An 18,597-nucleotide genomic window follows, 5' to 3' on the forward strand; every position below is an offset into this window, starting at 1 on the left:
TTTAATACGCTCAAAGACATTGGGATGTGGTCCAGGGTCTTCTTCTCCATCATCTATAACCAACTTGAATTTTGGCAACTTGTTTTTGAAACCAAACGTCACCATATTCACTCCAAGTGGCCGTGGAAAAGGATTTCCATCCACTGTCATCTTCTTCTTATCATCGAACGTAATTCATCATGATTCAATGGCATCCTATAACACATGGCGAAAAATCAAGCAATTGTTAGTTAAATGTGACAATGCATTATGCCACTTACAATATTTTTTACCCTTAATTTGTTCAGGGCTTGGCAATTTATGCTTATCGCTCAACTTTATCTGCTTATCTTTATATAATTTATCAAATATAAGGTCAGCTTTGGTTATATCGAATAAGAACGTTCTAGCTTTTATGTTTTCATCTTTCGTAGGCTCATCCTTATCCGATGGTCTAAGCTTAGCCATTATAGGACAAGTATACGTGTCTCCTTTGACTAATTCGGCCAAACATATTTCGGTCTGATCGTATGACTCGTTATTGATGGTATGAACATCAAAATTTGGGTCTTTATAATAATTCCCCTTGCTAGAATTTTTTATCTGCTCTTCTTCTCTTATCAATCGTTCATACCTAATCACGTTCGCGCTCAATTGAAAAAGGTCAGGAAATTCCTTGTCTTGAAATTTCTTTTTCAAATCAAAGCTCAAACAACCTTGAGCAATTTTGACAAACTCTTTTTCGGGTAAAGTTACAAAATATTTACTTCTTGCTGTCTTGAACGTTTGGATGAAACCTTCTGCCCATTCGTTTGGCATTTGACGTAGATTCGTCAAATCGGTCAAAGTAATTTCAGACTCAGTCTTATGAAATTGAGCGTGGAATAATTATTCCAATTATTGCCATGTTTGAACAGGGTTTGCTGGCAAATTAATGAACCAGGAGAAAGCTACTTCTGTTAATGAACTAGGGAAAAGCCTCATTTTATGATAATCAGTTACGTCACCACTTTGCAGTGTGAATCGCCCTATATGTTATAGAGTAGACACCTCCCTTAAACCGGTAAACAGTGAGAATTCTGGCACTTTATACTCTCTAGGCCATGGATATGCTTGGTCTACCAAATCAGGATATGGCTTTGTGTAAGTTGGCCTAATGTCAGGTCGTACCCCAAAAGCCATCTGATCCTGTACGATTTCCATAATCTGATTCCTCAACATGACGTTGGGGTCATATGGAATCCCTACAGGTTGGTTGACCGGTTGATTTGCTTGAGGCCTGATGTTTGGTCCTTGATTGGGAACAAAGTTACCATAATTTGGGCCATTGTTACCATTAGCCTGAACATTTATTCCCTCATTAACACGTGGGGTATTCTACCCATTATTTAGGATATTATCTCTTACATTTGGATTATCTCCCAAGTTAGACGTACCAATGCCACTATTCTGATTTGGTATTGCACCACCCCCCTGGTTTGAAGTAGAGGGATCAAAAGGTGGTCTACCCCTTGATTGAAACTTAGGACTGGGGGGTTATATCCCACAATTGTCCTAGTTTGAAAGTGGTTTGTAAGAGGCATAACTGATTGACAAATTTGGCTTACTAATTTATTCATTATTTCGTTCAAAGTATTCAATTGTTTGGCCATGTTGTCATAATGTGCATTCCCATTCTGGGTAAATCTTTCCATATTATGAATATTTCGAAGATTTACCTGTTCAACGACATCTTGTGTGAGTTCTCCAAGTAGTGCACGCATAGTTCGAGGACTCAACTCTGTCATTGATTCGTAACGACTGTTACTGCTCTGATTCTGTCCATCTGTTCGTGAAAAGCTATGCTGCTCCTCATATCGCTCGATCACAGACTGGACTCCTTCCTGACTTGCTGCTTCCTTATCGGATCTCTAAAGCATATTGTTTCACCTTTTGTATCTTTAATACCAAACACCGATGTCCCACTAGGCGTGCCAAATTGTTTTGTGCGAGTTAGTCGCTAACAATTAAAAAGGGATCAGACGATTGTGTAAAAGACAAACCTCTTGAGACAAAGTCCCAAAAAGGGGTATTTTTATTGGCGATGACTTTACAATTGGAAAATAAAACAGAATGCCTCCAAGGGGCACAAGCACACGAGTTACTGAAAAGAAGTGTTTAAATCTAAACTAAGAAATTGAAAGTTACATATTCTCTGTTTGAGAGTGTTTGATTCGGGGTCCTTTGCTCTATGTTTTTTCTTCTTTTTATACTCTCTGAATGATCTCTTCGTGATCAATCGTTTAAAAACTACTTGATCGCTCTATAACTGCTCACTTTCTTCATAGTGACCAACTTGTCATGCAACTGCCTTTTCTAACTACTGCCATTATTTTTTGTCGTTCAACCATTTTCAATTGAATTCCTTGAATCGTGTAACGTGATAGGGCTACTCAATAATTGCTTCATTAACCGCACCTTTGGGTAATCATGACATCTTATGTTTACTAAGATCCTGGGCGACTCGAAGGTTTGGACGAGAACAGGGTCACAGCTCTGGGCGACTGCATGACAATCCATTCGCTCAAATCTTGGGCGACTTGCAAGTTTGAACGAAGGTATTACCGCGTTCATGGGCTTCCCTATTTGGGCCTTTATCCTGAATTGCCTAATTGGGCCGTTCTTTGAGCTATCTGATTTGGGGATCCTCCAATTGGACTTCATTCTTTGGACTATTCGATTTGGGCTGAATTTTTTGTATGTCAACAAATAAAAAATGTGTGATTAAAAAAATAAAAAAATAAAAATTGGATTTAAGTGTAATATTATTTTATTAAAAATATGTGATTGAAATGATGTCAAATTATCGTTTAAGAATGTATGTTTTTTTAAATAATGCGGATCAAACATGGCCTCAATTTTAAATAAAAAAATTTAAACAAAAAATGGAAAATATAATCACAATCGCACAATTCCTACACAAATGCAGTCAACAAAAATTCTAATTCTTCAATGAGCAAAATGTCCCATCCTTGAAATCAATGTTGAAAACAAATGTACCGTATTCTCCATCCTATTTATATAAGCTGACTTTATTTATTTTCTTATTCCAATTATATAATTTTATTATATAATTTTATTTCTTTATTAAGAGTATTTTGTTTTGTTTGATTACTAATATGCCCTTATTTAATTTGTCTAGTTATAATTAATTTTCTTCAGGTAATCTTGAAATTGTGCACATATAAATAAGGGTAAATTAGCAAAGCTTTTAAAAAAAATTATTTTTTCAATAACATTAAATAAAATTTCTTAATTCGTATGAAAAACAAAATTAACCTATATAAATGAAACAAAGGGAATATAAGTAATTTCTAGCCAACGCACTTCTATTGCCACATGAGCATTGTGTACTAGGTAGGCAAAGTATGAAACTTACCATATACAGCAGCATACATGCCATACAATGAGCAAAGGTTTCATTTTAATGATTATGTAGTAGCCGTACCATAGAAAACCATCGAGATTCTCGAAAAGCAAGTAAAATTGGATACAAAAATCTTCATTTCCTAGCAACAAACCTACAGCAAGAAGCCAAAAAATTTGATGAAGAATTAAAAACATTGGAGACTTGGAACTTGCCTAGAGGCATAATCCGAAGCATTGCACCATATAATGCCTTATCTTTGATTTTTCATCGAGAAGGAGAAGGGGCAATTGAGATTTTTTGTTCATTTTTTTGGGTTCTTGATGATAAGACCCTTCTACAAACTTTATTCAAAACAAACGCTTTCTCTACAATTTAATTTAGTGTCTTGATCAAAATGTCCTTGCCAAATCACATGGCTAAACTGCAATCAATCATCTGACGAAGCAAATACACGGAATGAGATGTTATGGGTGATTCGCACAAAGAATGGTCCATTTGGGGGTTCAAATGTTAAAAGTGAAATGATAGGGAATATTTGCTCAATGAAAGTAAATAATAGACTTTTTGTATCAATTACACTTTTGTGTATCAAAATGACAATTAAGCCGTCTGAGTCACATTTATTTTCATAAAAATGCATTTTTGAATAGTGTATTAATAGGAAATGTGTAGATAAAAATTAAAAAAAAATTATAAATTTTCTTGTAATATTATTGTATTGAAAAATATGTGGTTGAAATAAAATCAAATTGCTGTTTAAGAATGAGTTTTTTTAAAAGAATGTGGCTCGAGGCCTAAAAGAGATCTTCAATACAATCTTGAATAAAATAAAGCTAGATGGCCAAAATGAAAATTAGCCGAGAGTTAGAGGACCAAAGTTGTTTTTCACTCTAAAGAGGGTCGAGAACATTTGAAAGGAGCTGAATCATACATCGCACTTGGATTCCCAGCAATATTCTGTTAACGTATTGCTCAAACGTATTCCCCCTTGAATCTAGTCCCTTGCCTCCTCTCTGTCATCAATCATGTCGGCCGAATCAGCCTCTTCCATCCAAAGAAATCAGGTGAAAATATTCATTCGTTATTGCCTCCAATAAGTTTCAAGTTCTTGCAGTTTTTGACTTTTATCTCGTAAATTGGACGACATTTCTACATATATGTGTAGGTTGATCTACTGGACTTTGTGAACTGGTCGGGCGTGGAATGTTTAAATCAAAACAGCAGTCACTGTCTTCCGAATGCTCTCAAACGGGTACTTTTTAATAATTGATGAAATTCTTGAATTCTTGTCAAAATTAGGGTTTTTTTCCTGGTTAATTTATTTAAGAATAGGATGCTTACCTTATGTTTCTATACTGTTTCTGTATTTAAGGGTTTTGAAACTTATTGACCGAAAATCGGGTCATAGAATAGAATAGAATACTCCAAATTTCTGGGCTCTTGCAGTACATTGAATGCGCCTGCTTTTTATTTGAGCATCTATCTAACAACGCGTTGTCATAAGAACCATTTAGCATGATGTGTAAAATACATAAATGAAAGAAATAGATGTCCTAGAAAAATGGATGTTCTCGATACTTGTAGGTGTCAGTTGAAGGTATGTTTTGTAACTATTCTCAAAGGAGGCCTTCTAATTGATTCATATTTCTGTTTCTAGATCTGTTAAAGTATTTTTTAGTTTTTGTTAAGTTGTGAGCGTTACTTGATCCGGAAAAATCTTAATGTTAAATCATTAATAGGACTATCATCCTTGTTTTGGTGGTCAAATGCTAGACTAATTAGCGTCCATATCCGTCATATTTGCTATATACAACATAGCTGTTTCTGCGCACTTTAGAAAATAATGTAGAAGGCCATGTTAGAAATAAGAATTGATCAAGATGCCTACTATATGCTGTGCATTCATGTTGACTTAACCAACAGTTAAGCACTTTCCTGCTTGTCCTTCTTCTTATATTTGTTTCTTTCTCAAATTTCATAGGGATGGAACCATTTCTGTAAGACCATTGAAGGGAATTGAGTTTGAGATACTATATTGCAGTGTTTTAACTAGATGTCTCTACACTAAGAAATTGTGATAGTATTTTGGAGCAGTCTTGTTAGCATTGCTTTGTTGGTCGTGAAAGAGAAAGGAAGGCTTGATAATAAATATTCCAGTCAGGAGAGAATATCCATCTTTAGTAATCCAAGGAAACTATAAGCTCAAAACTGATACGATTCGGAGGGACAACAGAAGAGTAGTGATACAGTTGCTTGTTTGTTCTTCCAAAATAAGAAACACAAAATTTAAGAAAAAAATTGATCTTCAATGAACAAAGCAGGTATTGAAAATGCAGATCATGAACCTTTGGAACTAATAAAGGTTTGGAACCCTTGATGAATGTTCATATATAAATTCTGGTTATACATTTATATCATTTGGCATTTGGACTCAGTTGGCAGTTTAGAGTTTGGTTTAATTCATTAGATTGTTATAAATTCTTTTAATCCTTGATTTTAGCATCAGATAAGCAAGACTGAAAAAAGCCTTATGTAGATTGGTGCCCAAAACTAACTAGATTTATCTGCAATTTAGATTAATTAAAATTTTTAAATGCGACATCGGCTGTTGCCAAACCAGGTGTTGGTTAAATAGGTCACGCTTATACTACACCACAATCAGTTTTACTTTTTTCTGAACACCCTCTTTTGGGGGAATGATCGGAACGGTGTAGTGTGGATAAGACAGGACATCAATAAACATCACATGTTGTGTGGCCTGATCTTATCTTGAGATCTGAATTACGTTTCATATTTAGCCCATGTTTGGCTACTGTTTATTATTTGTTTATCAAAATTTTTATCCACATTTCAAGGGACCCACAAATACTACTCATTTATTGACCACTCATTTTTATTTATAATTTTGATCATTTATTAACCACTCCAAAATATGCTTTTAGATTTTCATTTTCTTTTATGCTATTGGTATCCACATTTAAATGCCTGATTTGCTATTATTCTCTTGTTAATCCGCCGAACAGTTGCTGTATTTTTTATATCTAAATTGAAGATGGGATCTGAAAGGGTCGGAATTTTATATTTTGAAAGTGATATGTAGGAAGAGTTTATCAACTAGATTGGATTTTAGTCATCCAAGGATCATGATAGTTACCAACGCAGATTATGAAAAAAAACAAACGAACAGAGCTAAACTTGAAAGGAATTACAAGGTTGATGAGTATTCAAGAGGCTCAATACCCTCCCCTATTTGTAGCATATACAATTCGCTATGCTAAATTCCCATAATACTCTTCCTCTACTTTAACTAAATGGAACTATTCAAGTTCTTTTGAGGCATATCAGATCTCAACATTGTACATTAGAATCAAGATCAGTGTTACCTTGCAAGATAGATGTATTGAATTGAGAGGCTCCGTGTCCCTCCATGAGAGGGATTTCCTAATTGGATTTCTATTCCCTATTCATTAGTCAAACATGAGCTTTTTGGTTTTTTATTAGGGTTTTACCTTTTTCCTTGGGTCGTATTATCATTACGTTTGGGAAATAGCATTACTCTATGTCCTCACTTTGTTTCTTTTTTCCATTGTCCATTTATTGACCATTTCCTTTTGGGAAGTACATGGGGTTTGGATCTACTTGCATCATTATTATCTTGTAGTTCATTCCTTTTGTTTTTGGTTCAGGATTACAGAGAAGACGAGGGTTTAAATTTGGAGAGTGATGCAGATGAGCAGCTGTTGATTTACATTCCTTTTACTCAAGTTATTAAACTACACTCTATTGTCATTAAAGGGCCTGAGGAGGAAGGTAACTGTTTTATTTCTAGAATTCTACTTTTTGTACTGCTAAATTGCTAATTATATTACCTGAACATGCATTACGATAGCCACAATTCAATCACCTTCTGGACTTCTTTTATGATATTTATTTAGTGAATTTCTGTTTGAAATATATTTTGCAATATAATTAAGGCAACAGTTCTATAACATAAACAGTTGCCTACAAATATTTGGGGAAGTTTGCACCTGCATTTACCATTCTATGTTCAAAGAGCGTTGGGCCTCCATTCAATTTTTCTTGGCATTTATGTTCCCGGGTTTCAACTTCTGTAGCATCTGACCCCTATTGATGGGTTTTCATCCAAGAATTCTGTTTGTCGATCATTTGTCTGGCATATGAAACATTCTTTCAAGGGCATATTTTGTAGCTCAGAAAAACAATCATCTTAGCCTACCCACACACCACCAAACCCTGTCACCCTCACCTACGCCTTGTGGATGCCCACACTTACTCACATTATTAACTGTTGAAATGAACTCATATGTAGGGGAATGAGGTGCGGAATCCTTCCGTCAAATCTCCATGTCCAAAACCAAACCAAGTGACTAAGGATTTTAGAGTTGACCTTGAATCGGTGTAGCACTTAATCTCACACTCTTGGCATTTTCTTTAAAACATTTTTTCCATCACGTGCCGAAGCTATAGGTGACAAAATCACTCTTATATAGTACCGAATAAGTGCCCACACATTTATATAGGACAACAATCTTAGGATCCATTTGGCATGGCTTTTGCTTTTGTTTTTACTTTTATTTCATGTAGAAGAGCTTTTCGGATTTTTTTTTCATTTTTGTTTGGAAACTATACTTTTAAAAGAATTTCTTATTAGGACTGAGCAAATCTTTCGAACCAAATTCGACGGTTCTTGTCAAATTAAATACCCGAACGGGTATCTGAATTGAGAACCGACGGATTTGGTTCGGTTTGTGGTTCTAGATCAAGAACTGAATAAGAACCGAATCTTTCTAATTTTTTTTTTATATTGAATAAATCAAATTATTTTAATTTTAATTTTTTCTAAACAAATTAACAATTTCTAAATCCAAATTTTTGGCCCAATAATTTATTTCATTTCTAATTTTTTGCCCAATTACCCATTTTATTGTTTTATTTTTTAGCCCAACAAGATCCAACCCATTAAATAACCTTAAACATCTACACTAAAATGCATAACGCTGTCTCGACTCTCGTACTCACTCTCGCAGCCTCCTTGACATTCCAAAACCTATACAATCGCCAGTCGACGCTCTGACCTCCGATCAAAGCTATGACTTCCGCCGATCGAAGTTTTGACCATAGCGATCATTTGAACAAGGTAATCTACGAGTCTCTGACATTCCAAAACCATTGAATGTGTCATTAGTTGTATTTATATAATGGTGTTATAAATGTTAAAAAATTTAATTATAGTACGGAATCGAACAGAACCGAACGGAATCGAATCCGAACGATTCCATAATTATATTTGGACCCAACGATTTCATTTACTAGATACCCGAAAAGAGAATCGAACCGACCCACGCCCACCTCTACTTCTTATTCCAAAAGAACTTTTAGAGAAAGTCATATTAGTTGAGTTTCTTCTAAAAACTCTTCTAAATAGAAGAAGTATTTTAATAAAATTAACCAAAATAGTTTAAAAGTAACTTTTGAGTCTCAAAAGCTCTTTTTGGGTTTTTAAAAGTCATGTCAAATGGGCCATAATGTGAAGACCTAATGGTCTATTTGGTTTGAGTTTTAATTTTCAATTTTGAGTTTATTTTCTATTTTCAGGGTCCATTTTAAGATTGTTGAAAACTTTTTTTGTTTGTCATTTTGAAAAATTATTTCTCAAAATGGAAAACTAAAACATGTTTATTTTGAAATTTTAAGAAATTGTCTTGTAACATTTTATTTGTGATATTTGATTGTTCAGTAAAGTAAAGAAATTTATGTTAATAAATAATCAGGTAATATATAGATTTTAAAGTTAGTGAATATTAGAAGATTTTTTCTGCTACAACAGTAAAATAAAAATAAATAATAAATTAAATTGGCAAAACATAGGAAATTTAGTGTTAAGTAAAATGTATGTTTTTAATGTTTTTATTTAACCAACCAAGAAAAGCTTGAACTATTTTTATTTTTTATTTTTTTTACAATTTTTGGTTTCCTAGAATTTTATTTTTTAAGAATTTAAGAATATTATTATTCTTTTTAAATCTAAAAAATTTTATTTTATATTTTTTGAATTTTATATATAATTCTTTTTCAAAAAGGATAATTAACACAAAAGGTCCTTACTTTTTAATATTGTGTAAAACGTCCTTACCTTTCATTTTTTAGCATTGTCGTCCTTATTTCAACGTTTCATTACAGAAAATGTCATTTTCACTATTTTTAATGTAAAATGACCAAAATACTCTCCCATTTAAATAAAACAAAAAAAAAGAGAAAATAAAGAGTAAATTACAATCTTACTCTTAAATGTTTTAAAAAGTGCAAGTGAATCCAAATAATTATTAAAAGGCCTAATAGCACAAAACGTCCTTACGCTTGGCCTATAATGTGCAAAACGTCCCTATGATTCAAATTGGAGAAAATGATGTTTTCCGCAATAAAACATGAAAATAATGATGAAAATACAAAAAAATTGAAACGTAAGGACGTTGTCCGCAAAAGGCGTCAAACGTAAGGATTTTTTTGCTATTTGGCCTTATTAAAATATTAAAAATATGAAAAAAAACTCTCTCTTCTTCTTCTTCTCCTAATGGGTCAACCACTTTAGAACCTAAAAAAATCCAGCAAACCACCACCCAAACTGCTGGACCACCATACCACCCAAAAGCTCTCACTTCCCTCTACACTTACCACCCAACATCCAACTTTGAAAACTTCATGCTAATAAATTTGTTTGGAATTGCAAGCCAAGATGCCTAATTCGCAAATGCAAATACTGGCAACATCACCTGTTTCATAGAGATTCATGTCATTTTCAACATACCAATCGACTAGACTCACCAGGGCGCCTCTCTTCATAGTCTTGAAATATCAACAAATGGTTCAGCGATATTGAGGTTCTGCAGTTTGAGCGATGGTTGGTCAGAGGTTTTTCACCTCTAATATGGCAGTCCCATTTGGAGAAAAAGAGGAGAGCTTTTTTGTTATTTTTAATATTTTAATAAGGCCTAGTAGTACAAAATGACCCTACATTTGACACTTCTTGCGAAAAACGTCCTTACGCTTCAATTTTTTTTGCATTTTCATCCCTATTTTCACGTTTCATTGTGGGAAACGTCATTTTCACCAATTTGAAACGTATGGATGTTTTGTCCACTATAAGTCAAATGTAAAGACGTTTTGTATTATTAGGCCTTTTAATAATTATTTGGACTCACTTGCACTTTTTAAAACATTTAGGAGTAAGATTGTAATTTATTCTTTATTTTTCTTTTCTTTTTTTTTTTATTTAAATTGGAGGGTATTTTGGTTATTTTATATTTAAAAGTGGTGAAAATGACGTTTTCTACAATGAAACGTTGAAATAAGTGCGAAAATGCCAAAAAATAAGGTATGGACGTTTTACACAGTAACATTGAAAGGTATGGACCTTTTGTGCTAATTACCTTTTTCAAAAATATCAAACCATTTAAATTTTGAGTGTTTTGCAAAACTGAGAAAAGTGAACCCAAATGCCTCCTAAGTTTCTGTAGTTTAGCAAGGGATTAACTTTTTATCACGTTAACCTTATTGCACAACATAGAAATTCTTTTATATTTGTTGTTTGGTGTCTCTCAAAGTAGAAAGCCCAACTAAACTCCATGTCTAGCAATATGGCTTTTTCCTAGGAAATTTTCCAGAACCTAGGATATGGTTATTAATAGAAATTTCTAATATTTTTAAATGTTAAATTTTGGAAAACATAGAAGAAACACTTTGATTAGGATAATATATTGGATCATTGCCTCTTTCATCTCCCATAGGTGAAAAGAGCACCATCATAGTGGTACTCCCTTATTCCTTCCCAAAGTTAAAAAATGACCTAACAGCTAACAATTTGAAGTGGACAACTGGGGTATGGAAAATATATTTTTGCATGTGTGTGTTTGTGCATGCTTATAAAAATTTTGGAGGTCAAATGTGATGTACGAGCATGTCTCAAATTAGTTGACATGTACCAGTCCAGTGGGGTCCTAGTTATCCACCTGGAAGCATCCCAAGCATGGCATGACTGATTGACCGGTGAATGACCAACCCTGGGATCAGATCAACCAGGAACAAGGTGAACTGGATGACTAAGTCTGGCCATGGGAAGGACCAACTCAGAAAATGACCGCCATATCCGAAATATGGAAGAATAGTCATGAAGAGGGAGATTGATGGAAACCCCATGACACAACCTAACTTGCATTAATGTAAATGAATGGATCCACAATGTAATGACTTTGACTCATCATCAGAAAAGTGAAAAGTACAAGTCACTGAAATCAAATATACAGATAATGGAAGCCCCATGATACAACCAAACTTGCATTAACCGTAAATGAATGGAGCCACAGTGGCATGACTTTGACTCATCATCAGAAAAGTGAAAAGTATAGGTCACTGAAATTGATTCAGCACCAATAGAAATATCCAATGGAGAGTGAGAAAACCAATCAGCGGGAAGAAGAAATCAAAGGTAGAGATGGTAGGAGAAGAAAACAGTAGAAGAATAATGGAAGAAGTGAGGAAACATTCGCCACAAGCCACCAAATATTTTATTCAATCATCAACTGTTTCAATTTCACGACAAACTAGATTTAAATAGCGAGACAAAACCCTAAAGAGAACGGGCTTGGACCAAACCCCTTATACGAGCCTAATTACATAAATAAGAGTCCAAACATAAATAGAAGTCCAACTAGAAGATTAATAAAATGAATGTCCTCATCAATTCTTCCGGGGTGAGAGAAAACTCGACCCTGTCGAGTGGACAGATCACGAGAGGCTGCAGGCAATCTCCCAACCATAAGCTAAGTGGTTGAGCAAGCTTCTTTCGACGTCTGTAAAAATGTTTCAGTGAAGGTCTGAATCTGGTGTCCTCACCAACTTTCCCTGAGTGAATTGGAGGTTATCTAGGCCAAGGAAGATACTGCCGACTCCGATGGAGCTCCAATAAATTTGGGTCAAGTTGCTGTAGTGCCTCTCTGGAAATCCATGTATAGTCAGAATCAGGTCGATCAACCAACAAATAAGGAAGCGTTAAACCTCTCCATCATTAGTCAGTGCAATCTGTTCATCTAAAATAGCATCAATTTTATCTTTGTGTGTTGTAAGGGGTGGTATTGGGTTAGAAGTGGCAAGAGAATCAGGATCAAGGTCCATAGATGGAGGTAGAAGAGGATCATCGTAGGGATTGGAATAGCCTTTATAAGCTACTAAGTCCTCAACATTGAAAGTAGAGTGGTATCCAAGTAGTGGTGGGATGTCAACAACATATGCATTTGGGCAAACATGCCTTAAAATTTTAAACGGACTAGCAATATAGGCTTAAAATTTAAAGGCAGGTCCAGGAAGACGCCACTCCGGTCTAATTCATACCATAGCGTAATCCCTAATGTTAAACTCAGCATGTCGTTTATGTAAATCAGCTCGAAGTTTATAAGATGCATTACTGGCTTCAAGTTGTTTATTGATCTCAATATGCAAGTTATAAAGATATTGTGCAAATGCCTCAGCTAATATAGACACTAACATGTGGGGACATGGAAATGAGATCTAGATTTCGTAGGCTTAAACTCACGAACAACTTCAAATGGACTCATACCTAAGGATCGATTCATAGAATTGTTATATGCAATTTGAGCTGTAGGAATAATCAAATCCCAATTCCTAAGATTTTCCTGGACCAAACATTTTAACAAATTATTAAGACTACGGTTAACCACTTTCATTTGACCGTCAGTCTGAGGGTGGTAGGCCGTAAAAGCTTCAATTTAGTACAACATTTTGCTACAATGTTCTCCAAAAATGGCTAGTGAAACAAACATATCCATCTGATACAATGGTCATAGGAAGTCCATACAATTTGACAATTTCATTAAAGTACAACGTTGCAACCTTGGACTCATCTGAGGTCTTGCTACAAGGGATAAAATGGGATATTTTTGAAAAATGATTAGCGACCACAAAAATAGAATCATGTTTCTTTCGGGTGCGTAGAAGTCCTAACATAAAATCCATTCTAACATCTTTCCACGAGCAATTAGGGATGAGAAGAGGTGTGTATAGGCTAGTGTTTTGCCTCTTCTGTTTGGCCAACAGACAAGAGTTACATGTGCTAACTATCTTAGCCACATCTTTCTTTTAACTACGACAATAAAATTGACGTTTAACCTCTTTGATGGTCTTATTACGCCCAAAGCAACTGGCTAAACTTCCCGCATGAATTTCCCACACTATGAAATCCCGCACCGAAATTCGGGGGATGCACAATTTATTGGATCTAAGAAGGTAACCCTTCTCAAGACAAAAACCAACCGCAGTATCTAATCGTCCACCGTGCACATCAAAAAAGATATCCTTAAAATTAGGACATGTTTCGTAATCTTCCTTTAGTTTTTCAAAACCTATGACCTTGACGCTCATGATCGACAAAAGGGAAATACGACAACTTAAAGCATCGGCAGCTTGGTTCTCTACACCCTTCTTATGTTTCAAAACAAAATAATAGGCTTGCCAATATTTAATCTAGGGATCATGCCTAGAATTCGACCTTTTCTGGGAGTTGAGATGACAGAAGGTCTCATGATCCAAATAAAGAACAAACTCTTTGGGCAGCAAGTAATGGCGCCACTAGCACAAAGCCTGTACAATGGCATACAATTCCTTATCATAAGTTGAGTAGCGTTGTTTGACATCATTTAACTTCTCACTGAAGTAAGCAACATGATGGGTTCCCGACTAAGGACTCCAACTATTTCTACCCCAGAGGCATCACACTCGACTTCAAAGACTTTGGAAAAGTCGGGAAGACGCATGATAGGGACTTCTGTCATTCACTTCTTGATTAGCTTAAAAGCCTTAGCCGTCTCTTGTGTCCAATAAAACTCCCATCTCTTGATGCGCTCCATAAGAGGTGTCATGATGGTGTTAAACCCCTTGATAAAGCGACGGTAAAATGTGGCTATGTCGTGAAAGCTCCTGACATCATGTATAGTCTTAGGTTCAGGCTTATTAACAATTGCCTGAATTTTGGCCAGATGAGTATATACCCCGCAGAAGATACAATGAATCCTAGGAAAACAACTCTATCGGTGAAGAGAGAATATTTCTTGACATTAGCATACAGTTTTGTCATGCGAGGAGTAGAACAAACCTGTATGAGATGATTTCGGTGGTGTTCCTTAGTTTTACTATAGATGAGAATGTCATCAAAGTAGAAAACGAGGAACATACCTATAAAAGGTCGAAGAGTTTGTGTTATGGCTCACATAATGGTACTTGAAGCGTTAGTTAGCCCAAAAGGAATGACCAATCACTCGTAAAAAACCATCTTTCGCCTTAAAAGTAGTTTTCCACTTATCACGTGGACGGATTCTAATCTGGTGATATTCGGATCAATCATAGAAAATATTGTAGTACCTACCATTATATCTAACATATCGTCAAGCCTAGAAATGGGAAAGCGATATTTCACCAGGATCTGATTGATGGCACGACTATCTACACACATTCTCCAATAGCCATCTTTTTTAGGAGTCAATAGGGCGGGGACTACACAAGAGCTTAAACTCTCACGGATGAACCATTTGTGAAGGATTCATCTACTTTCCTTTGGAGTTAAGCATATTCTGTAGGATTCATCCTATAATGAGACAAATTTAGAAGGGACGCCCTGGGAACAAAATCTATGGCATCTTGAATGTCACGTAGAAGAGGTAACTGGTCAGGTAAGTACTCTGGAAAGATATCCCGAAACTCGTGAAAGAATGACCGAACTTCAGCAGGGCTCTCTGTTGTGGAGCTCAATGGAACCTACATAATAACCACAGCAAATACAATTGAGTCACCACCAAGTGTACGCTTAAACTCTATAGGGCTAATGATATGTAACCACTTTCGCTCAACACTTTTCTTTGTTTCCTGTGAGCTAATAGGTTTTGGGGTAGTGGGTTAAGATGAATTTTCTTACCATTAAACAAAAAGGTACAAGAATTGGATCGAATATAGATGGTTACATCTAGATCGAACAAACAAGGTCGCCCCAAGATGATGTGCCTGACATCCATTGAAATGACGTCACACCATATATGATCCTTATACTCGAGGAACTGGATAGGAACTAAACAACGCTCGTTTACAACTATAGAAGACGTATCAACCCAAGACACGCTGTATGGCTGAGGGTGAGGAACTGGTTTCAACCCAAGATGGGATACAGTAACCATCGAAATCGCATTAATGCAACTACCACTATCCACAATAACTTTACAGCCCTTATTGTTAATCTTGATGTAAGTGTGGAAGATGGCATGACGACGCTAATCATTGGCATCCTTGGATAGGGTAAGGGTACAACGTACGACACCGACTCTAGGCGTGTTGGGAGTAAGGGAAAGGGTCTGAATACAACCTAAAAAGATATCTTCATTATTATCCAAGTCATCAAACTCTTCCAGCTTAAGGTTATAATCTTGGTCCTCTAACGGTTCTTCGACTATACCCTCACGTTCTTTCATGACTAGGGCTCGGCTAGGACATATAGAAGAAATGTGACCAAAACCCTTACAGTTAAAGCATTGCAAATGGGAAGATGCTCTAGAAACTTTCGAACCTTTACCTTTATTTTCTGATACAGAGGCGGGGGGGCCTTGAAATAGACTTAGGAGAAGGAGTGGACACAGAAGAGATTGAAGTGCGGGTGTCACTACGAGTTCTATACGGTGTCCTAGTCACTAACTCGTAATCTCGAACAAAAGAGCAGGCATGTCGAGAGTGGTAACACCTCGAAGGACAAACTCACGCCTAAGATCATCCCATACTCATTATCTCACACAATACCTGCTTACTCAACCCATGTGGGATGAACATTATCTGTTCTCTTTGATTTGATTGTAAGTTTTGATTTAAATCCTACTTTCTGGTTAATTTCCAGGTCCTAAAACTGTGAAACTTTTTGCCAACAAGGAGCATATGGGATTCAGGTAATGGTTGAAGTTTTGTTATTTATTTTTGGTTGGACAGGCCTCCGTTAACTGCTTGTTTTCCTCTAATATTTGAAGAGAATTGTTAATATATGCAGCAATGTTAATGACTACCCTCCTAGTGACACTGTTGTTTTGTCTGAGGATGATCTCAAGGTAAATTTCAGTGCTTGATATATTTCACCATTATTCTCCTGCGTAAGATGGGATTTGCCTGGGTACGTTAGTTGTTATAGTCAAAATTGTCACCAAAATATCGAGCTAAATATACTGCATCCCTACAGGGAAAACCAGTTATCTTGAAGTATGTTAAGTTTCAAAATGTTCGCAGGTAAGTTCATTTTCTCATTGCCATTGTCATCCTAACATAATCGTTTCAGGCTTAAGAATGAAATTCTAACTAAATATTCTTAATCAGTTTAACAATTTTCATTGAGGATAATCAATCTGGTTCTGATATTACAAAAGTTCAAAAGATTGTTCTCTGTGGAACAACGTAAGTGTCTCATTTTTCTCTTGTTTCCCTTCTGTTTTATTTAAGATTTTGTACTCTTTGCTTAATCATGTTTCTGTTTGATGATTGAATTCTGGGTAATATGTTAAATGGAATATCTCATAAATGGATTTGACATGTTGCTGAACTACTAAAGTTTCGTCGAGAATCCATATTTACTATTCTTTTCTCCTTTCAGGGCAGAAGCATGCTAAACCAAAACATCTTTCTTGTTGGATAAACTTTATTCTTTTATCACTGTGCTCTATTAGTAAGATTTTTCAAGCTCTGTAGGTAGCATTCATTATATCGCTAATTGATTTAAATTGGAATAAATGATGCCCTGAGATTTGTAAAAAGATTGAAATCTCATAATTCAACATGATAGATGATGCTGGTAGAGGGTGTGTGTTCTGTTTCGCTTGAATTCAGGGTGTCATGTGATTTGGTTGTTAATAAGTGTAGAACCTATAATATTTAGTCTATATGATTTTAAGTAACCATTTTTATTTTTAGATTTATGCATAAAAAATTGAGATTTTTCACTGACATTTAGTTATGATGTGCTTCATTGTGTGTAAGCTTAATCTGCTTAAATGCGAAACTGTGTTGTGTTATTAGATATGTAATGTTTCATGGTGGATGATTTTGGTTATGTGTGCTTCTACTACAGGGTGGAAACTACAGATATGAAAGGTTTAAAAAAGATCGAGGATCACTGAATCCATAATTTGCCAGAGGAGAGAGATTATCTTTGCATCTGAAAGCATTTTTAGCATCTCTTTCTCATCAAAACAAATGCAACGAGATTTTTTCTTGTTAAAGAAAAATCTAGGGATATACTTAATACAAGGTTATTTGTGGCATTTGTAGTCTTTTCAAATTTTCATTCTATGTTGATTTTCTGTTTATGTTAATTGGAGACAAGTTGGTAGAATAACTGTTTTTTGGTTTTAGCCTATTTGTGGCATCTTTGGTGAGGTATATTGGACAGAATGGAATTTGATGTGCTGGTTTGATTGGTTGCTCGAAGGGCTATATGCTTTGACCAACTGCCTTTGTTTTAGTGGAAATTACTACGCATGGTTGTTATATTAACAATTAGTCGTGGTGGTGGAGCTAAAACTTTTACTTGGCGCACTATTTACTACTAGTCCCTATCACATGCGTTGCACGAATTTTGTATTTATTGTATTTTTATTAGTGTATGAATTTTAGTTTTTTTGGAAAGTTTTTGAAGCAGAATTTAAAAAATTTTTCATGATATAAGAAAATAATTGTAAATTATTTTTACAATTGCATAGCAGTATGTTATTTAGAAAAAAATATACTTGTGTATTTCATGCTTGAATGAGAAATATACAAACTATTTTCTCCTGTCATCAGGTCACCAACTTCCTTGACCTTCCGTCACTGGGCAGGCGTCAGCCCTCATACATGGTCTTACGACTTTGCGGAGACCTTTTACCTTTTTTCATGTCCGATCTCGCATTCTCGAAGCTTCTTGTTCATATCTCTCATCAAAAGGTGCTATTCGATAATGTCTGTCTAGCAGACCCCCTGCTAACCCGAGCGAACATTCAAATATCTGTCCTACATTCATTCGTGAAGGTACTCCTAATGGGTTGAAAACCATATCAACATGTCTTCCATCTTGCAGACAAGGCATATCTTGTCTAGGCAAAATTTTGGAAATGATACCTTTA

At 35.4% G+C, this 18,597-nt stretch overlaps 1 protein-coding gene across 1 annotated transcript; it reads left to right on the plus strand.

The window, feature by feature from the left end:
* The first annotated feature begins 4,296 nt into the window (after positions 1-4,296).
* LOC111381370 (PITH domain-containing protein At3g04780-like) lies at positions 4,297-18,049 on the plus strand. Its single transcript, XM_023005146.1, has 8 exons — positions 4,297-4,452; positions 4,554-4,640; positions 7,075-7,198; positions 16,350-16,398; positions 16,497-16,554; positions 16,683-16,729; positions 16,817-16,894; positions 17,565-18,049. Exons 1-8 carry the CDS (start codon positions 4,414-4,416, stop codon positions 17,611-17,613), a joined length of 531 nt encoding a protein of 176 aa, XP_022860914.1. The 5' UTR covers positions 4,297-4,413; the 3' UTR covers positions 17,614-18,049.
* Positions 18,050-18,597: the final 548 nt, after the last annotated feature.

This window comes from Olea europaea, unplaced genomic scaffold, assembly GCF_002742605.1.
Source record: "Olea europaea var. sylvestris unplaced genomic scaffold, O_europaea_v1 scaffold2299, whole genome shotgun sequence".
NCBI classification, from domain to species: domain Eukaryota; kingdom Viridiplantae; phylum Streptophyta; class Magnoliopsida; order Lamiales; family Oleaceae; genus Olea; species Olea europaea.

Excerpts from the sequence above, each read along its gene's own strand:
- LOC111381370 (XM_023005146.1), top strand. The coding sequence starts at position 4,414 with ATGTCGGCCGAATCAGCCTCTTCCATCCAAAGAAATCAG. Across the intron at positions 4,453-4,553 it reads CTTCCATCCAAAGAAATCAG|GTTGATCTACTGGACTTTGT; the intron begins GTGAAAATATTC and ends ATATATGTGTAG. Across the intron at positions 16,895-17,564 it reads ATTGTTCTCTGTGGAACAAC|GGTGGAAACTACAGATATGA; the intron begins GTAAGTGTCTCA and ends CTTCTACTACAG.